Source organism: Pieris rapae, chromosome 11 (assembly GCF_905147795.1).
Source record: "Pieris rapae chromosome 11, ilPieRapa1.1, whole genome shotgun sequence".
NCBI classification, from domain to species: Eukaryota; Metazoa; Arthropoda; class Insecta; order Lepidoptera; family Pieridae; genus Pieris; species Pieris rapae.
In genome coordinates, this window is record NC_059519.1 from 2404970 (window position 1) to 2427225 (window position 22256).

Sequence of the window (22256 nt, forward strand, 5' to 3'; positions counted from 1 at the left end):
GTTTTAGGGGTTTGTTAAATTAAAAGACGTTACATGGAGTTTACATTTTAATTCTATCCACACTTAGTATCGCCCTAATGTTACTCGCAAGGCCTCTGGCATTGAGTGTCCATAGGTGGCGGTTTTCAACTTAACATGAGATTCTCACCTCCTGCGCCTTTGCCCCGTTCTATCAAATAAATGACAGAAAAAGACGAATGGGTTATATTAGAAGATTAATACGAAACTTGTTGCCTATATATAAAAAGGAAAAAGGGCGTCAATGCAGACTTGTGATTTTGACAAATGAAAATCGTATTTGGCGCTAGTGTTAACTCTGAAGTTTCAGTATTATAAATCCTTATTGTATACTCAACTCTGGAGAGGTTTGGTATCAATTATAATAAATAATAATCAGTCGCGCAACAACCTTAAGGGTTGGGCTTCAGATATCCGAATATGTTTCATGATCATTTGTCAATCTAATAGGCAAGTAGGTGACCGACACACGCCGTTGACTTTTTGGGTCTAAGACATGTCGGTTTGCTCACGATGTTTACCTTCACCGTTCGTGCGAATGTTAAATGCGCATATAGGAAGAAAGTAGAAGTTACGACCTCAGAGATGAGAGTCGCACGCCGAAACCACTAAGCCAACACTGCTTTTCGAATTAAGTTCCTTGAAGATAAAGTTGAAACACGAAGTTCAAGATCAAACGCGATGGAGACTCACTGGCTCACTGACGCCCTCTGTCCCATGTAGGGATTATACTATATTAAAAAAGTATTGAGACAAAACAGTATTGTAGGTATTCAATCCTTCACATTCAGTGTTTAAACATATATTAGATTAATAGTAACGCTTATTTCTATAATAAATAATTGTCATTGTCGGCATTTTTCATGAACAGTCATCGATGGGAGCTTGAGTCTCTTCGTAAGTCTCGGGTGTAAATCTTTCCTGTAAAATATGTTTTATTTCAAAAACAGTTTCCTTGCTTTATAAGAACATATACAGGAGATTGGAATAGATCAGTTAACTTACATAGTCTTTAATGGTTTTCCTGAAGCTGTCAGCTTGAAGTTTCTTCTTTCTTTGTAGGAAACCGCACTGAAAAATAAAGAAATAAGATTACGTAATTATTAACTTCTAGATGACCTGGTCAACATTACATGCATTCGTTGGTACATATATTTGTGTCCTAACCTAACATTATTTTTTGACCAAACAGACATCGTACTACAGCTATAAAACACAAATTTCTGAAGATATCACAATGAAATGCACAAAAAGACAACATACCTACACATTTCCCTGCTAAAAACAGTTTTAATCTAAATAGTGTAGTTATAGTTTAATCAAAATTTAATCGTTTGTTTTAGTATTTTTCTTTACTCATAAATAAATAAAGAGGTTTCCCACCGTTCACCTTCCCTGACCTTCCCCAAATATTTCAAGATCATAATTAACCAAATCCGTCCAGACATTCACGAGTTAGAGCGTGACAAACAAACAACACATCATATTTATATGCATACATAATAATACAATAAGGGAGCGTTCAAGTATTATGTCACGAAATTTTTGGATATTCTTGACCCCCCCATGTTTCTGTACCTAATAGTAAAACATTTCGTCACCACTCAGTGACATATTAAACTTAAAAGTTGCCATTTATATGGTGTCGAAAATAATATAACAAATAAAATATTTCCCGAACAAAAAAAAATAGTTTCGTTATACTTATTCGCCCCCATAAAAATCTCACCTTATAAAGTACATATATTAAAATAGCGATCAAGAGGAGACCGAATAAAACAGCCAATACTATGATCCACGTTGCTACGATGTCGCAGTTATAATGGAGAGTGTTCGTGATACTGAAAATAAAAATAAACAACTTAGATTCTGTTAAACTTTACAGAGACCTAGACGTGTTAGTCGATTGCTTTTGTGTTGTGGGGAGGTTGTTAGAAGAGCGGCTATGTTATCATGACCAATATATTTACGAGTGACGTATATTATACAATTTTTATGTACGTATGTAATACAGTACAATTTTTATTCAATTCAAAATCATTTTTTACATTTACTGCCAGTTCTCAAATCAAGGGCGTAGAAGAGAAGAACTGACAATAAATACTCCGCCTGGTGAAATAGGAGCAAGCCCTGACATTCTCGTCGGTGGTCTTGAGAATAGCATTCCTTTTTTAAATGCAATCATAGCATTTTTCTAGGATCGTATTTGTCTTGTCTTCTCTCTTGGGCACCAAAAGAGGATACAATGGTACAATTCATTTTGGAGTTTGGTACGCAAAAAGTGTAAAACCTTAGATGTTTCTTACTTAAAAGACTTTTCCTCTTCTCCAAGCGCTAAGGTTATCTTCGAATTTAATTTAATATCTTCTTTTTGTATAATATTATCTGTAAAAAAGAAAATTCATTCATTATTATATCTGTAAAACAATTTTAATTATCTAACGAAGATAACTAAACTTATCTTAAAAAAATATTAAAAACGATATAGGTACCAGTTAGAAATACGAATTATTAAGAAAATGCTTAGATTATTTTTGTTAAAGTGAGATTAGTAAACGACATGTTTTACACACATTTAACACTGAAAAGATACACAATTTGATATAATAGATGTGATTGTGAATGAAGATTTTTTACCAGGCGTTTTGTCAGAACGGCTAATAAAAGGAGCTCATCAGAGCAGCTTAGTGTATTGAAATGGTTATTAATGTAATAATTACCTAATTTGGTGGGTAGCGCAAAAAAACTGACATAAATACTGACTACATCGTTTATGCTGAGCTCTGGAATATTGCATGATGCGTGTCTGATATCTTCATCAATACTGCAGTTTGATGAAGACGTTTTAGTTTTTACCTAGAAACATAAAAACTTGTTATATAATGTCTAGTGCGTCGACGTGTAGTCCTCTTATATCTAATCTAAAAAACTGATAAATAGATCTACCGCATGCTTACTAATTTTATGAGATAGGAGGCAAACGAGGCACTGGTACTATATAATGTGCTAACCGCTGCCCATGGATACCTGCTACGGGTGGTTTTTTTTTTCATAGAACAGGGGGCAATCGGGCAGGAGGCTCACCTGATGTTAAGTGATACCGCCCCGCCGCCCATGGACACTCTCGATGCTAGAGGGTTTCGTGTCTATAGTCTACCGATGAGTTACGTATATGTTTATAAAAGGCCCTTCAGTCGCATAGTTTCGGAAATATCTCTACTGACAGCTGATCCCACAGAGAGGTGCACGACAAAAATGTCCGAAAAAGCGTGTAAGCATGTAGATTGAACTTGAAAGTCATTGATGGAGCTTTATAAATGCCAAAATAAACTTAAATGATCTCACCGTGACATAAATGTCTATTATACCCTTGTTAACTATTTTTGGTAGTTGCACCTTACAATCAATGCCTACCCAGCGGGTTGGTCCCGTGTTGCTTATCTGTAAAAACGTATTTGTACTATAAATAACAAAGAAATAATAATCAGTATCCATTTATGTACGTAAAAGCATTGTGTAAAAAATTACTTAGAAAAATTAAACCGAATCTCGAATAGCTATCAATTGGGTAAAATTTCTGGAGTAACATACAAAACTTAGCACACATGTTTGAAAGCCTATATAGATATATATCGCATATTGAAATATATCAAATTCCAACTATGTCCTATATAAACAGGATCAAGTATAAACCGAGAAAATCTAACTTTTTCCAAACAATAGAATCTTTTAATTGTTAATCATAATCCTTTACATAACAATTAGTTATGTTATTAATAAATTTATTAAGTTCTAGCATTGCATTCGAATTCTGGTAAATAAATTATTGAAATTAAATATTTAATTTATATAATTATTAAATATTACCTTGAAATAATCTAGTGACAATAGATGCAATTTGAAACGTGCAATAAATATTTTCTCTTATTCCGATTAGTATGCGCGACTATAGGAAATGTACAAGTAATAAATAATGTCTCAAGACTATCTCAATAAATATTGGCACTTTAAGGGCAGATGTTCGTTATGTAATTGTAATATGTACCAAAATATTTAATACCTTGTAAATGTGTTCCAAACGCTTCCCGGCTTCCACATCTCGTAAAGTGACGTTTACTACTTCTTCAGAGTTCGATGTCCTGGACGAATTAACAAATCATTTATTTATTTATTTCAGACAAACATACATTTTCTTTACAGCGTATGCCAATACGACAATGTGAAGAAACATTTAATTAAATATAATAATGTACATAAAAATTAGACACATAATATACACAAAATCGCTACTGGGAATTCACTCTACATACAAATATGTCGATATTATCGGAGACAGCATTTAGTAGGCGCAACGTCCTGGATAACGGGGATCTGTGCAACAGACTGGTTCTTGCCTTTGGTATCGCAAAGAACCTAGGAATTTGCCGTCGCACATATCTCGTAGCTACTAAGAAGCCCAGTTTCTGGAGTATACTCGGGTTGCACACTATCCCCCTCAAGACTTTCAGTACGTAGTAGGCCAACTGTAAGTCCCGTCTGGTTTCCAATTTGTTGTACCCCACCATCCCTAATACAAATAATGATGTTGGGTACATTAAAGAATAGTAAGGATAGAAGCCATACAGTCATATTCAAACCTGCCGCTTACACTTTTCACACGCTTGAGATATTCGAAATCTTATTTATTTCTCATTATCAAGTAATTGAACCTTATATAATCGCAATCTCAATTCAAAATCGCTTTTTTTATATATGTATAACAGGGCAATGGGACAAGAAGCTCACCGGATATTTGTACGCTCTCTTTTTAAAGGACCTTAAGTCGAATTGGATCGGACATACTTCGGTGAACAATGCCTTAAATAACGCAATTCCAAATAATTTATTAATTTAGGTTATACACTGTAAACTTATGAACATCCATAAATAAATCTATATTAAATTCTTCTAATTTTAATTTTACATGCTAAAATCAAGGGAGTCGAACTGTCGAGAACAAATGTCAATAAACTCTCCGCCACTATTTTTAATTTATGTTTTTGTTTTGCACAACGTTTGTAAGGAGCTTCAACTATTACATAATGTTCCCCTCCCCCTTATTAATAATAAAAAAAATTAAAAACCAAGATTTGTCCTCTATCAGCAGGAGGCATGGTGAAATAGGAGCACGCACTTACATTCTGTGGGAACAACACGCAAATACATAGTCGAAATAACTAAAATCACCGCATACTTAAATATGAAGTATTTCCGAACCAATTCAAAGGGTCCTTCAAGAAAAGAGCTGGTTGTTTATGTCCAACCAGGATTAGCTTGCTCTCTAATCCTTTTTCAATAAATTTTAATATAGTATATTGCATAAATTTTTCACGTATTTCCATTTAAATTGATATTTACTAAAAAAGAAAATGAATAATAAGTGTAATCAACCTCACCCTTCTATCTTTATGCCATCACTAACAGGTTGAACGATGAAAATTTCTTCATAATGTTTTCTTGTGCTATTAGATAGCTTTTCACAATGGTCATAAATTTCATATGCTATTTTTATGGATTTGTCTGCGTTTGTCAAACTACTAGTTTCCAGAGTGATGTCACCAGTATTCTAAAAACATAAGAATTGATATCGCGTTATAATTTTTTTTTATAACGCGTTTACTATTTATGACGTTTATATAGAGGCAGGTTTGTTCTGACACTAGAACTTCTGCTTTTTGCATTGTATGCAACAGAAATTGATAAAAACTGTGCACCATCCGAATTTCTGTCTTTGTACGCATTCACACTCGAATTTACGGTGACGAAAATATCGTAAGGAAACCGGCATGCCTTAGACCTAAAGAGTCGACGGCGTGTGTCAGGCACAGGCTGATCAATTACTTTCCTATTAAACAAATAATCACGAAGCAGCAATTTAGAACCGTAATGTCACTGGTTTTTTTTAACAGAATTTGAAGATTTATCAATTTATTTCCATGATAATAAATGATCTTCACTTACTACAAAGAAAGGTTTTGATACTTTAACATGCAACAACGATGCTTCTTACTTAGTAATTGTCTCTCTTACCCATGTCGCTCCTTTTCCCAAACTAGCTCTTGGCTTGCAAGTCAGGACCTCCGTACCTGTGGCCCGAACACAATCCTCGGGAGTCTTTAACACCAAGACGGGACTGACGCGCAGAACAAGACAGGACGTGTACGCAGTTTCGCCATCATTTCTCACAGTTATCGATATTATTTCATTGGCCGATGAACCTGATATGTATGGACGACTGAAAGAATATAAAGCACATTGTGTTGCTGCAATGTCAAAGTCAATTTACGTTGCCCCATCATATATCGCGTTGTCTGTTTTGTAATTAGAACCAAATGATAAAGATATTAATTCTAAATCAATATTGTCACGAAAGCCGTTACAATTTCTGAACCCTTAGTATGCCGTGGACTGAGAACCGCATCAATACATTTATCTTGACTCATCTCCGCATAAGGACTCGCCTGTCTACCATGTACCGACAACAAATTAATTGTTGTTTCGGCTAAACAATGCGCAGAGGCGAGAAGGCCGAGGTGGCCGTTCACCAACCAAATTGACCTATCAAGTAAAAGAGTCATCGTCCTCAAAACTATACACTTTTATAAGAAGGGCAGGACAGATAATTGTGGAAACAGAGTGTCTGCTCCAGATGTTTCCATGCTGACTATGACGCTCGAAGAAAGAGAGATGTTTATAAAAGAAAATAATAACAAAGAAGTGAAACCAGAATCAATTATTGACTCTTGTCATGCCTTGAACAGTAGTTCAACTGTCGTGATTAAAACCAAGCCCAGTTAATAAGTCAAGTTAAGGCAAGTTGAGGCTTCGTTGACTCAAGCCCGGGGCCTTGGGTCATGCCTATCGAAACTCCAAGGGCCCATCTTAAGGGCGTGTGAAGGGCTGAGGTGTTTTTCTACCACTCTTAATAGCAGAGGGATTTGAGTAAGCCCTGCCCCATAGACCCCGCGCCAAGCTCGACATTCTTGATGCGGGTCTGCATAAGTGATTTGCACCTTATTAAAAAAAACCTTCGTTTACTCACGCTATAGCCGTTGTCAAGCTAGCTTTAAGGTTCGGAGTACAGGTCCCTTCACAATCCAACGCTGACACAGAGCCGAAGAGAGTCAAAATACTCGATTCACTCAGCATCACTTGGGATGGTCTAAACTCCGTATCCTGAGATGGCGTTTTTACCAAGCGGGCTGATATTTTGTATGAAATCTCTTGGTCGTAATATCCTCCCTTCAAGCATGAAATTAACTTTAATGCGCTATTTCTTATGTTCTACATTTTAGGAGAGCTTTGCTTACTTCTGCTGACAAGAGGAATGGGGGGCATAATGTCATGCCTTGAGGAATGTTATAGTTACAGTTAGAGATATAATTTACTGCATAAATAGATAAAAGATTACACGTAATAAATATTTTGTTGCTTTTTATTTAGATTCCATGAATTAGGGATTATTGTAAAACACTCACAAATGGCGTAAATACTTTGACAGCATTATTTATGACACTTGGTTTCGTTTCCAATGTGTTATAGAAAATTATATTTCCATCCGAATTGGCATTTGCTAATTTTGCACTAGGATGCATCACTTCGATTGTCACTGATATATCTGTAAAGAAAGAAAACAGCATCATCGCCAAAGTAAGACTCTCACACACAAAACCACTGATTCTTTTGTTTTTTCACTACTTTACTTATGTTGCTTGTGTGTTTTATGTGCGCGATGCAAGACTGTTGACCTGTTACAAGACTTCTATTCTTATAGCCACCAGGAATTAACTGCATAATGTAAACCCGTAAAATGCAATATTGTGAAGTAGCAAATAAACCTTATTATTTCACGCATATACAGACAAGGCTGTCTGTTCAACAAGGGTTGAAGGAACTCAATGCAAGAATAATTTTAGTGAATATTTGTGTTTACATTCAAATAAACAAACAAACTAAGTTCGAAACATTCAAACTTCTTAATCGGATATAAAGGCGAATGCATAATATTCTATGTACACTTCGCCTTTCTGTAATTGTCTACGATTAAATAGTGAAATAAAGTAATAAATTTAGCACTTCTATAAACAAATAAACTTCAATACTGTAAGTGCTTTTTTAATTTGCATGATATTTGTGTACAGTAAACTTATTTTTCAGTTAAAATAAGTTTCGTTGGTAGCTAACAATAAAATCATGATACATCCATAGATTTGATAGATAAAAATAATTACAAGAAAGGAAAGGATTTTATTTTACCCGGTTTTATTCCTAAAATATTTTAATAATGTTAGGTTATTTCTAAAATGTTTGAATGCAGTTAAGTTTTATTTAAAAATAAAAGAATGTTTGTTTCGCACATAATTTGCATTGTTTGGAGTGAAAAGGGTGGCATTAAAAAATTCCACCCACATTTCTTTATTCCATGTGTTTGTTTTACGTCTTACAAAATATTAATAGTGGATTATTTAAAACGACGCTCTAGTTCTTATACTTACTAGCCTCACAGGTCTTCAAGTTTGCTGGATACAGAATTTTCAATCCAGAGCTAAACTTAAAGATTGTCTTATCTTGACGTTTCTGTAATGATATAATTATTGCATTTTACAAGGACTTATAATTATTTTTTGCAGACATATAGATTGTTATTGAAATAACTAATACCTTTCTTTAGTAAGGAAGTAAATTATATTACTCGTACTTATACTGTTATTTTATTTAAAAATTATTATTCAATTATTATTATATATATATTGATTATATTTCATAGATTAGCTTGTGTGGTGTAAGCGAGGTTATACTCATCGTAAATAAATCGCGACCCAGATATTGTGCGTTCAAATCCCATAATCAGAATTTTGATTAAGTAAATATGAATGTTTGAAAATATGTATGAATGTATATTATTATTTTTATTAAAAAAAAACTATTTTTCGGATCCGAGTGGTCGGCATACAGCATATTGGCTGCTGAATTCTCGAATATGGGGATGATAATGGTTTTAAAAAAATAAACGGGACGCTCGCACGGATCCGAGTGTGTGGCACCGCTACTATGATCCCAGTCAGATCCGAGAAAAGAAAACTTAATGTGTGGTAAGCTCAGGATTTATTTTCCATAATGGTGTATGGTAAAAAGTGTATCTAATTTTATTTTACCTAAACCTCCCTTTTGAAAGCCGCCATCACTAGAGTATTATTACATACCTGTAAATTGGGAAAGGTTGTGAACAACGTCACAGTAATAGCTGGTATGCCTCGAAATAATGCTACTTTATTACTGTCCGGAGCACCAATGGCTATACCTAAAATTATTAAACATCGTGTTATTAATCTAAAAAGACTAATACTATGAACTAACCTATGTTCTGTCATTTCACAAACAAAATCATTTCAAGAAATATTCGAGTAGATTTTTAAACACACACTTCGAGTTTAATTCTAAAGAATTCCTTTAATTACCTGACTAAATAGTTATTTGATCATCACGAATAAATTAAATTCATGAGGCACCTGTATTCTTGTTCTGTTATAGGTTCTGTGGGATTATAATACCTACTTAGTTAGATTCCTAGAAATAGTTAGGAGATTTTGGAAATATTTTAATATTTTACTGTTAATACAGTTAAATAACTGTTAGTCGTTATTTTATCTTATTTACGTTATTAGGTGGGTGGTCACTCGTGGTCAATTCAAGAATTTATACGTTTGTCATCTTTTGCATGAAGTTATGTAGTTACATAAAATCTGGATGGTGACAAAATATTGAAATAAAATCATTATGTTCAATAAGTGGTCCACCTGGAACCATCTCAGGGGGGGGGAAATGACCCCCATAACCGCACCCCCTGGATCCGCCGTTGTAGGTGTATTGTTTTGTATGTATGATAAATGTAAATCGTAACTGACTGACAAAAATATAGTTTAAATGTAGATATATGCCGAATTAGTGGCCCGTAATGCAACGCAATTTCTTTAGTTAACAAAGTAAAAAACTTCCAGTCGAACAATTACATTTTTATTAGTAATTTTTATAACTAATAATCACGTGTCTTTATATTTTTTTATTCTAAAATAAAATAATAATAAACTAAGATTAGTTTTGCATATATTAAATTTGCATAATCGTTTCATACCTTTACAGCCATTATCGGAAAAATTATCCATTGCAGTAAGGCTCAAGCCAAAAGTATTAAAACCAGATGGTTGTATTCTCTGAAACCACTTCCGACCCGCAATCAAACCCGCGCCGGAGTACAAGTACACCACACCCTTATTCTCGTTTTCATAAGGAGCACTTATAGCCACTTCTGAAAAATGTTATGAAAATAGGTTGAATAAACAGGGTATATAATTCGATTTATTAAAAGTAATTTAATATACATGAGTTTTAAAATTACAAATCAACGTAGACTAATGAACTAAATATTTAAATATTTTTAATAATTTTCCTAACATATTTATAATTTTTACTATACTAACAACATATAGACTTATTAATTGGTCTGAAATAAATTATTTTATTTTATTTTTTATTTTTTAACATCTTATTTACTCTCAACTAAAGTCCGTATTCTAACGTTGGATTTACGAGTATTTGTAACGATTAATGCTTTAATTCAGCGTAGATTTATTTATGTTATTGTTATAACATAATACAATAAGGAGTATGATACTTTAAAAATCAATAGACGTACATCTTAAGCACTTATATGTGGATGCTGTTTAAGATATTTTGAAGGCAGTTTTTATATGAAACTAAATCATTCATATTACGTGAAAAATGTCGACCAACTCATTAAAATGTACTTAAAGTAATAATTATATCCACATTCCAGATTGAAGTACTACTAAAATTTTAAGCAAGTGTCTTCGCGATGTATTCCTTTAATTAATTAATTCCTAGGACGTATGTATCAAAGAAAATATTACAATAAATATTTAAAAAAAGAGTGTGTGTACTTATGGAAAAAAAAAACTAAAATGCAGTAGTGATCAACGGATAAATATTAAAATTAATCAAAAAGATTTTATTTAAATATATAAATTATTAGTAAATACTATCACCGTCGTGTATGATATTGATTTAAAAACACCAAAATAATATTTATTTATTCACACTGTTTATTTGTACTGTAACGAAACACGTGTTCTAAATATAAAAATACTAGAATATAGAACTTGACCATAGTTATCGATTTCCCTGCCGCCTAGACCTAACTTTACGAGGTCGAATTTAGGTGTTGGTGTGCGTGCGCATAGTAAAAATTCACTCTCATCCTTTTTCTCCGTGCCAAAAGAAGTATAACTTCAATAAATACTGTAACACTCTCTATTCTCCTTACCATCGAGACCGTCGCCATCCATGTCACCAACACTAACTATTGCAGCGCCGAAATATCCACCATTTTCTGTTCCCGTCACTATTCTTTTTAGCGTTAATATCTGCGGAATCACATCTACACATAAAATACTCCTCTGAAATAGCTTGATCGTTTTTTTTTGAAGTCATTTGAATTCGGTAGGTCTGAGAATAGTTTGTAAACTATTTTCCCTAAAGTGAAAATGCTAGCTCATCCTATTTTTTTAAATCATTTCAATTGGTTTATTTTTTTATAATAAATGTTGTTTTTTGTTGATAATAACAGAAATTTCTCTACTGTAAAAAACGTTAGCAAGGTACATTATCAAGTAAGAGCAAGTGAAATACTTTTTTACTAGGATTCAAACATTATAAGCAAAACCAACGAATAAGCCACTACTGATGTTATTAGTTATTCAAATGTACATATATTTTTCAATATAGTTTCCAGTTAACATTTAAGTCAAGAGAATCGGTACCACAATATAAGCGGCATGGAAATATACAAAAGCATATACAATATATATTTAAGTGATTTTTATTCCAATCATATTACTTACGTTTGCATCATAATTCTGTAAATACAAGTATACGGCGCCTGTATCAAAACCGGAACCTTCATTATACGTAGGTGCGCCCACAATGAGGCTTGGACGGACGCCACCCAGATTTGCCGCAGCCATCACAGCACCGTACTTTGACCCAACCTCGCCATCCGACAGTTCATGTTGTAACGCATATCCAAGATATTGGCTTTTACCATAGAAAAGGATCTGTAATAGATTTTTTAAGACACTAGGAAGTACAGAGAAGAGACTAAACTTTGAAATGGACAAACAAGTCTTAAACCTACAATTTACTAAAAAATAATTAAGAAAATTTGTAACCTACAGTAGTTATAGCCCTGATATTTCATTACTAGACGCATTAATCTAATCTATTAATTTCTTATTTAAAAAAGTTTTTGTAAAGTTCTTATCTACTCGAACTTGTTGAACAAAATTTTGAACTTTAAATTGAAAAGATTTTACCCCCGTATTACTTTACTACCCGTTTCAATCAGTTTTAGAAGTATCAAAACCTACTATTTATTCACCTTATAAATTGAAAAACTTATAATTTGAAAAAAAAAAACAAAACCTTTTACTGCATTTTATAAAAAAAATTATCGGTTAAGTCAGAGCGAGCCTAGTGTTTAATAATATAAGGATTAAATATGAGACAAATGATATACTTTTCCCTGTCCGTAATCGCCATACGTAGTGCTGATGACATAGGAGGTTTTGTCGGACAAGAACTTGCCAGTTAATACACTATAACCTGAAATAAATATAAAATATTAAGAAAGTGAGAATACATTTTTAACCTGTATATTGTCGACAGCTCCGGCGGCTTATGTGGTACTAGAAATATATATAAAGTACTTACCGAAACCTGGATATTTATTCTTATTAAGGATGATTTCTTGATATACTAGTGTTTCAAAACTCTGTGGGTTCCATAATATGGCGCCACCTAAAAATATATTTGCTCAGCGAAATAACATGGAAAAAATCATGAAGAAATCTATGAGATCCGAGATCTGAGAATGCTACATATTTCAAGGACCTCCTAAGGTATTATGAGAGAGATTGTAACCAACTTCCGGAGGAAACAGAATATTAATTTTTAAGGACTGATCTACTTGCCTATGAGATCATGAAACAGATTTAGAAACCTTAAAATTCAAGTGGCACTTGGTTTCATTAAGAAAGTGCCTACATTACACATTTGATACTTTGAAAATGTATTGATTTGTTTACCTTTTTGACTTCCAGGACTTCCCATTAATATCAACGAGTTTGAGGCAATGCTCCACCCGAATGTGGTAATACCTGCATCTGAAATGTAAGTAGATTTTATTTTCAGGGCATGGCAGGTATTCGGCTAATCAAATGTATAAAAGAAGACATAGGTCCAGTATTTGAACACATACGTATAAATATATTAAACACATTTGGAATAAGGGATATACTTGATACCTTGACTGTGAATCTATACTTTTTCGAAGAAAAAATATATACCACATGGAAGAAACTAAAACTTTGCACTTTTTAAGTAAATACTAGTTACTTGTAAGTAATTTAGATTATATACGAGTAAATGTAGTAAAACAGAAAGTAGTAGTAGTAGTAATGGTTATTATATTTTTCAAGGATTTGTTATACAATATAGGCCTCCGCCAACTCCTCTAACTTAAGTATTTTTCTCTCTTCTACTTCCCCACCTACTTCTATGCTCGTTAGTTTATAATATGGTTACATTTAAAAAACGTCTGTTCCATTCCCATATCAATGTTTTCAAAACCTATGTAGTATTTATGGAGTAATTTTAAATTGTTTATATGTAGAATATATATAATATATTGTTATATCTAATTATTAGAAGCCCTTACTAAAACTTATCTCCATTCCTGGTTCAAGTGACGGCAATAAATAAGTATCATCTGGCGTTTTTCCAAAGTAACATTCTGATGCTTTATCTGAAAATATAACTTTCATTTACATAAAATTGATTTTTTAATAAGTTTTTTATTCTAAAATTAGCCAAAAAGGTAAATTTATAATTTACGATGACAGTATTACGTCACGAGATTCATGAACCCCCCCCCCATGTAACGCACCGTAACGTTTTTCTGTACCAAATAGTAAACGTTTCAATACCACCCAGGTACTTATTACTCCTTAGAGTTGCTATTTATATGGTGTACAGTATCGGAAAGTCGAAAATAATATTAACAATAACGCATAATTCAATCCACGTCCTGCATTCTAACGTTTTATCCCAACCTTCCCCTCTTAAAATCGTTACGTTATACTTGAACGCTCTCTAATTAGCATTCAACACATAGCATTACTATCATAATAATTAACTTTACAAAACAGCATAAATACTCACAATTGTTATGAAAATCTCGGCTTCTTGGGGCACACGTCTGAAACATATATATTGTAAATACTTTCGCAATACACATAGTATGTAACATAGAAAAAGTCCCTGGACACGATGGCAGAGGAATAGAGTAAAAAAAAATAAACATACAGTCCAGCCTAGTAATACTATGAGAATATCAACCTAACATGCAATTAACTGTATGGAGAAAATATGTGAGATCGAACAGCCATCTTTGTCACACGTTGGTATTGAATGGGTTTACTTCCAAGTAAAAATGTATAAATCTTTGCATCAATAAAAAACAATTCGCAATGTAGGTAATGAAAATATCCGATATTGTATCATACCTGTATATTTAATAAATAATTAATTATTATTGTTAATGTTATATGGGAGAAAAATAAATAAATAATAATAATTATTATTATTAAATCATACTGCCAAACGGTTTGCGAGCCGATCATTTAGACTTGGACCATTGCTTTAGCAATATGACATAATTTATACTTACTATAAAATACGAATTAGTGGAGCTAACTGTGGCTCCAAGCCAAAAATCCTGCGTTCGGTTTTGGTTGTCACCTGCGAACATTCAATTAATTAATTAGTCTGTATTATAAATACTAGGTAGCTGTTTAGTCAGAAATATATTGGTTTATAATTCAAGTGAATATTTTAAAAATAAGCAGTATAATACAGTATAATACAATAAACTGAAATTGTTCCAAGAGAACAAGAACTAAAATTTAACCGTAACCGTAGAAAATCTCCGTATAGTATTTGTTTCATCAAACATATTATAACCAATATGAGTTTAAGGAAATACTAACTTTGACGCATAGGCATTTGTATCTCTTTAATGTTCCCAGAATTAACGTCAATATAAAATATTTTTCCTACATTGTCCGCCCGTGGTGCGCCGACAATTAACCTGAAATGAACCTCTCATCAAAATACTATTTCCACTATTTCTTATGTTGTATTTTCAATATACATATTTATTAATCTAAATATATCGGATCGGCCGAAGATCGGCTGGACCGATGATGGATCTCTTTTTTGGTGGTTTCTTCTCCGCTCCGAAAAGCAGAATAAGCAATAAAATATTGGATAAGTTCTCGAATAACAATTAATAAATTAATAAATTTACAAATTCAAATAGCATGTGGTGCCATCTGTTGATTAAACTACGCATTGTTTTACATCGAATTTGTGTCAAGAATTTCCGATCTTGAAGTAAATGAGGAGATGCATAACTAGGCTTGATCTTGATCGAAGACATGTCAAATCATCAAAAAATGCTGTATATCAGAAAGTGCTTTAAAATGTAGAATTCAAAGACCTTATGTGTAAAAAGTCATTCTTTTTTCGCAATGTTAAGCAATAAAACTGTTCTGTATTTGCAAAAAGAGTTGTATTAATTTTATTACCTTAATGAAATCCTAAATTAAGTTTAACTAATGTTAACACGATATTATTATACAGAAACATATTGTAATTAATAATGCGCGTTAGTTTAAGACAATTAACGTACCGTCTGTGTTGATCCTGATAGGTTGTACTATATCCAAACAAAGCTTGCTTTCTCAATCCAAGGGTTTCAGTCGAAATAACTGTCATACTGGGCTCGTGGTAATACGCCAGAGCAGGTATACATATCGTCACCAATAGCACTATTAAGGCTGGAGAGATCAGATCATTTGAATATTATGATTATATCAACATAATGATCCGTAAAATGCTAATAAATAAAACACTCCCAGATTAATTTATTGATGTCAAATTTATACCTATTGGAAATAATTCTTGGTAACAAGAAGATAACTAATTATAAATAATTTTAAATGGTCACTTACATTTCATTGCCCTGTTACTTACTTCAATAATAATATAAGACTAAAACTACAAACAGTTAGAAATGAATCATTATTTGACGCGTCAAATAATGATTCAAGCAAATTTTAATTTATCCTTAACGACGTTGTATTTTAAGATATTACGAAGTGATGACTGTAATAATAGAGTTCATATATTCTAGAGCTTTTTTGGCTTAGTGGTCATGGGATTTTTATCTCCAAATGTCGTTGTTGTAATTAACAACTTGTTTTGTGCAAAATTATGACTGTGAGGAAACTGGAATTGATAATGACAATGCTTATATATTATAAAATAAATTGTGCCGCTCCAATGCAAGCTTTATGTATGTATCGTGATATTTTTTAAATAGATGATTCAGGCCGGTTACAGGCCTTCTGTCTGACACATTCGTCTTGGCGAGCCTGCTATGCCTGTTGCGGTGTTAAGTTCTCAAATAGAAATAGTTGCAGAGCCATGTTTTGCACGACACATGGTTGAGAGTTCATTAATAAGATTTAAAAGGGAACCATCAACAATGTAGGGAAACTACATTGTTAGTGGTTACAATTATTAGGTTGATATGGTATTGTCTTTTATTAACATAGCTTTTACACATTTAAAGAAAAAACTTTTTTACCGGATTGAAGCTATGTATTATTATAAGCTTATAATTATTATTAAAACCATAATTTTAAATTTATCCGACGTTATTGTCTCTTATTGTCGTATAAGTTTATACGCCCTTTTTGCTATCTTGGTGACTTTAGTTCTACTAAGGATCTCGTCATTTCTGATATAGAAACATGGAGCATAGCACGTTTTATATTTAATTGACCCACGAGGAGCTTGTGAACGTTGAAGTAAGGGACCAAGCCCAATACTATGATAATATAGTATCGAATAGTAAGGACTACTAAGAGTTCTTTTTAAATTCTTTTTGTAATTATGTATTTTCAGATATATATGCTGTCGTTTATTTCTCTAAGGATCTTGGGAGGCCCCTTATACGACAAGATTGTTCTATGTGCCTCTTATGAAGTCGAATTATCTGCGTAATACGGTAATGTTTCTGGGTTTTATCAATATATTGATATTGATGATTCTACCTCACCTAAGAGGATATGAGGAAATATGAGAAAGAGGCGCGAAGAGTTTGTCTTTGACATATTCAAATTAAATTGTCGGATTAATTACTTTTTTGGAAGACCCGAGCATTCCCAATAATGGGCGCACTGAGCAGATAGTTTCAGTAGCGATTGGTCTCACTTTATCATGTTATACATTGAGGTCATGAGATTGGCCACGGGCAGAAAACCGCAATATAAACTAATACGTCTAAAGAGACATTCCTATGACTAAAACCTTTATTAACTATCCTTACCAATTTATAACTTTACTTCATAATAAAATGTCAAAAAATACCTATTCATTACCTTTGTTTACAGAAAGCAAAATATTTAAAATGGTTCTATTACATACTGCTATTATCTTGTGTTCTATTCTTGTAAAATAAAATAAATCTATATTATTATCGCCAGATATTCATATTTTATTAACATAATTATAAAATAAGAATATCGATAGAGGTTTACAATTCGACATGTGCTTTAATCACTACCATTAGCTCATTGTGTTTATATTATGACAAATAACTCGCCGCATTATTAGAATACGAATTTATGACCTAAATGAAAAATACACTTTTAGATGAGTTCAAAGGATAACAATCGTTTGATGTACCACAATCGGAAATTCGACATTGTTCCGCAATACACCGGAGGCGAGTTAATGTTTAAAAGGAAGTTTCGAAATGAAAATTGTAAGCATTATTTAAAAATGTATTACTTTTTATTATCGTATTAAATATCTTTTCAAGTTTTTGCTTTTTTATTCAAAATGCAACTATAACAGTTGTAACTTAAGGTTATAGAACGAGCTACATCGATCCAATGGTAAAGTTTAGAAATCCATACTACATCCATCTATATATATATATTTTGTATGTATATATATACAAAATATACAGATTACATATTGAAATATAAAAAATGAGAGGAACGGTAAATGTTGTTCACAAGAATTGCATTATTTTATAATTATTTATAAAATGGTTTAGGTTTTAAGTTTTTTACTTGTCATGTTTGTATTATATTTAAAATTTAGTTTTCTATTATATTAGTATTAAGTTACTGTAAAATAGGAAATAAGGAAATTAATAAATAAATGTTATATTAGAGTATATAATAAGATAATAGACTATTATATCCCAAATAATATTACAATTAAATATATCGAAAAGAGATGAAAGTGAGAAAATAAAACTTTAGAAGCAGAGAATACGACTATGTGTTATAATATAATAAATTATTATTATTACTGGGCAAGCGCTTGTAAACTTTACTATTGACTTGGTTTAAAGTTAAGAAATTGATGGCAGGTTGTGCTAGAGATTCAAGTGCAAATTTGTTAATTTGTAAGATTAATACAGATTTCAAAGAGTTTTATAATTTATAAGTGATTAAATACTATATCCGAATGTGGTTATCCGTTCAACATACAGTATAATATTTCGCGGTAAATTTTCATAGTTATATATTGATAGATTGTATTTTTATTATGATTTTTCATAATAAATCTTATCTCACACAGGTTTCAATTATAAATAATTAGTAATCATGTTAATATTATTTTCTAACTACATAATTGCAATATTCTGAACCTACGTAGTATTAATAATAATTAGAAAAGGGAAAAAACTTTAAAGAAAGACTTTTATACTTGAGAGCCTTTTATTATTTTCCGCTTGCTCTGAAGACTCGCCAGCTTTTGTAATTGTCAGAGTAAGAAGGTAAGACGGGGCATCTCCACCCAATTAGCATCTAATACCAAAGCAATTCCCATCCTCCAAGGAATCAAAGACTTCCCATCCGGTCGCATGCCATCGTCTCTAGCGATGCCTGTTGGCTTTAAAATGGCTGGAAGATTGCGGAGGCAAGAGAGTGGAGAGAGAAAGATGTCGTGGCATACTAACTTACAACAATTATCCTTTACATGATAATGAGTATCATTCGTACTCATTATCATGTAAAATATCGGCTTTAGTTCCTGCTAATGGAGTTAGGCCTTAAGCGTATTACAATGAAATAAATTATTCATCCTTGTCCCATACAAAGTCATCACAACGACTATAAACAGACTTAGCACAATTTTATATCTACTGTAATTATAAAGAGAAAATGTTCTGTCTAATGAAGGAATAGGGTGACCATATCGTTAGGCTGATACTTTCGATCGATATAAAATCAATAAAAAACGTTTTACGTCACGTACATCAACATCGTTCGAGTCCTATGTTTTATACAAATCGCTAAACACATACATATGTACTCTTAACGAATAAATAATGAACGAATACGTATGTTTGTAGTTTTGCATTTCTTACGCTCACGTTATCTGTAAAAAAAATTCGCACAGTGGTAGAGATCGCCCGAAAGCGATATGGCCGTCAGTTGTCCTCCATTGCAATGAAGTATTAATAAATAAATAAAATATTTTGATAGAAAAGGTTATGTTATGTTAAAAATATTGTAAGATCTATAAGAAATATGAACATATTTTTAATTTATTTGTTGTATTAATTATAACGTGTACTTAATGATTAGTATAACTAATTTGTCTGTTAATCCAAAAATTATGGCTATACTAGGAAACTTAAATAAAACAAAAATTTGCTTACACGAAACGTAAAAATTCGTCGCGTAGCAATTTGAATCAAGCATCTCCCGAGCGTGAAATAAAACAAAAAATATCGCGTAAAAGAAAAATATTATGGAAATATCTTATGGAAACAGCGGAGTGCTTTATTCGTGATGTCATTATCAACCGTACTGAAATATTCTCATAACTGTTTTATATTGGATTTGTCAGCTTTGTAATATTAAAATATTCAGTAGACAACTATTAAGATTTAGATCGATTGCTATAGAAATTATAACGTTGAGAATGTTCGTTCGTTGTTGGAAGATTCAAACAATGTGCGATCGAAGATGATGAAAAAAGGATGAGAATTGCTATCCAAATGCGTAATGTACATACATAAATATTTCTTTACATGTTTCTGATAACGAAAAACATAAGACGATTAATTGTGTGTGTCTTTTTTTTATAGAACAGGTAGCAAACGGGCAGGAGGCTCACCTGATGTTAAGTGATACCGCCGCCCATGGACACTCTCAATACCAGAGGGCTCGCGAGTGCGTTGCCGGCCTTTTAAGAAAGGACCCTTGTTTACTATGATTATGCAATTTTTTTGTTAAAACCACAGTTTTATTAGGATTTTCACGAGCAGTCCGCGGCTACGTGCCTCCGAATAGGAATAGCGGGAATTGGATCACAGCCCTTTGTAACAATCGAATTAATTTTATTGTCACGTTTTCTATTATATTTTCGTGAGGTTTAGATGTTTAATATCAAGGTTATAATTCCGGGTCTATCGTGTAATGGCCCAATGTTACGTCCTTATTACTTTAGTAAACGCAGAGATATGTGAGCAAGAAAATTAATATTGGGTTATATTCTTATAATGATTGATCTAATACATTATTGTATTTTATGCACTCTATTCTTGGTATATCTGTTTATCTAACTAGGGTTGCCTGGTAGATAGGGCCGCCCGATGCCACTTGCCATTAATATATGTTTTCTGTGTGCAGTACCGAATGATGAATTCATTAAAATGTTGATAAATAAGATGAAATAAATAAATATTAGTTATCCGGATCATGAGGCAGATACGTAAGTGTGTAGTTTTTGGTTGATAATTTTATTATCTCACCGGGAATCAAACTAACGTTACCTTATCTAGCCAACAACCGTAGGGGTAGTAGTTTTTAAGAATGCAAAAAAAATTTGGGAAAATCGGTAATGTATAAAAAGGTAGTAGGTACGTTTTAATACAATAGATTATACATTTGTAAAGTAATAGAATTAATGGCCTGTAAAGCTAAGCCAAAACTTTCAACGTCTGTGAAGTTTCAAGGAATTTGTTTAAAGTCAAACAAAACAAAAGGAATATGTACCAACATCTTACTTTCCTTTTAACGACAAAATTGTTAAACCAACTTCATTCGTTAGGGTTTGTTAATATTTCTACGGCAGTGCGTATGCTTATTGTCAATTTATTAAAAATAATGATGTATTAACTCGTTCATTCTTTCGCTTATTCTTAATTTCACCGTTCTTTTAAAGGCACGTAGGTGATTGGCCTCTTAAGCATTTCTATGATAATTGCGTTGAAACCAAAGATAAAACTAAAAAAAAAATACTTAGACGAATACTGTATATCTCAATTTTTTAATACACGTCTTTACTAAGACATCCTATTATTATACCTTTGATATGATTATACCCTTTGATTATATTGACCTACAAAAAAATATAGACAAATTCACCCATCTAAATTAAGATACAAAGTTGTAATTGTGCGACTTAAATGGCGTATTTAAATATTTATGATGTCATTGGAAAAGCAATTTGTATGAAAAAATACGATTAAAACAAAACCATTTTATCAGTTTATGTTGAGCACCCGCAGTGGCCGTCAGACATACTTGGGATGTTTGCAATGTTTGCGTATGTGCTTAGTATCGACAAACAAAAATATATTTTATTTGCAGTTTAAATATTTGTTAACAGTGTATTGGTACCCGGTTTGTGTTGTCTGTTTTGAAATAAATAGCGTTCTTTTTTCTGCACAAAGGGGCCGTTCATGGGAGAAGGGTTTTGATTTTCTTATTTGTCATGCATTTCGTCAACAGTAATTATTTACCTTTTTACACATTTCACCCCCACATTATCTATGTTTGAAAACGAAATTGGTTTTCCAGAATTCCTACAAAAAAAATACGTTTACGTACTTTTTTTAGTATTATCTTTCAGAGCATTCTTACTATTGCTGACTTTTGGATAAATTTTAGTTAATCTGCTAATGTATTACCTACTTGAACGGCCCCATCTAGCCTAACTTAAGAGTTATAAGTAATACATTTTTT

At 32.3% G+C, this 22256-nt stretch overlaps 1 protein-coding gene across 1 annotated transcript; it reads right to left on the reverse strand.

The window, feature by feature from the left end:
- Positions 1-34: 34 nt before the first annotated feature.
- Positions 35-16275, reverse strand: LOC110996886 (integrin alpha-4). Its single transcript, XM_022264767.2, has 25 exons — positions 16206-16275; positions 15884-16031; positions 15180-15280; positions 14861-14931; positions 14353-14389; positions 13850-13936; positions 13218-13295; positions 12844-12930; positions 12650-12735; positions 11976-12188; positions 11399-11498; positions 10190-10363; positions 9261-9358; positions 8553-8634; positions 7536-7675; positions 7100-7299; positions 6088-6292; positions 5454-5623; positions 4079-4157; positions 3364-3459; positions 2739-2874; positions 2325-2403; positions 1748-1859; positions 1024-1089; positions 35-939 (listed from the first exon to the last, which is right to left on the reverse strand). The coding sequence occupies exons 1-25, from the start codon at positions 16210-16212 to the stop codon at positions 880-882; spliced, it is 2712 nt and encodes a 903-aa protein (XP_022120459.2). The 5' UTR covers positions 16213-16275; the 3' UTR covers positions 35-879.
- Between the last annotated feature and the right edge of the window lie 5981 nt (positions 16276-22256).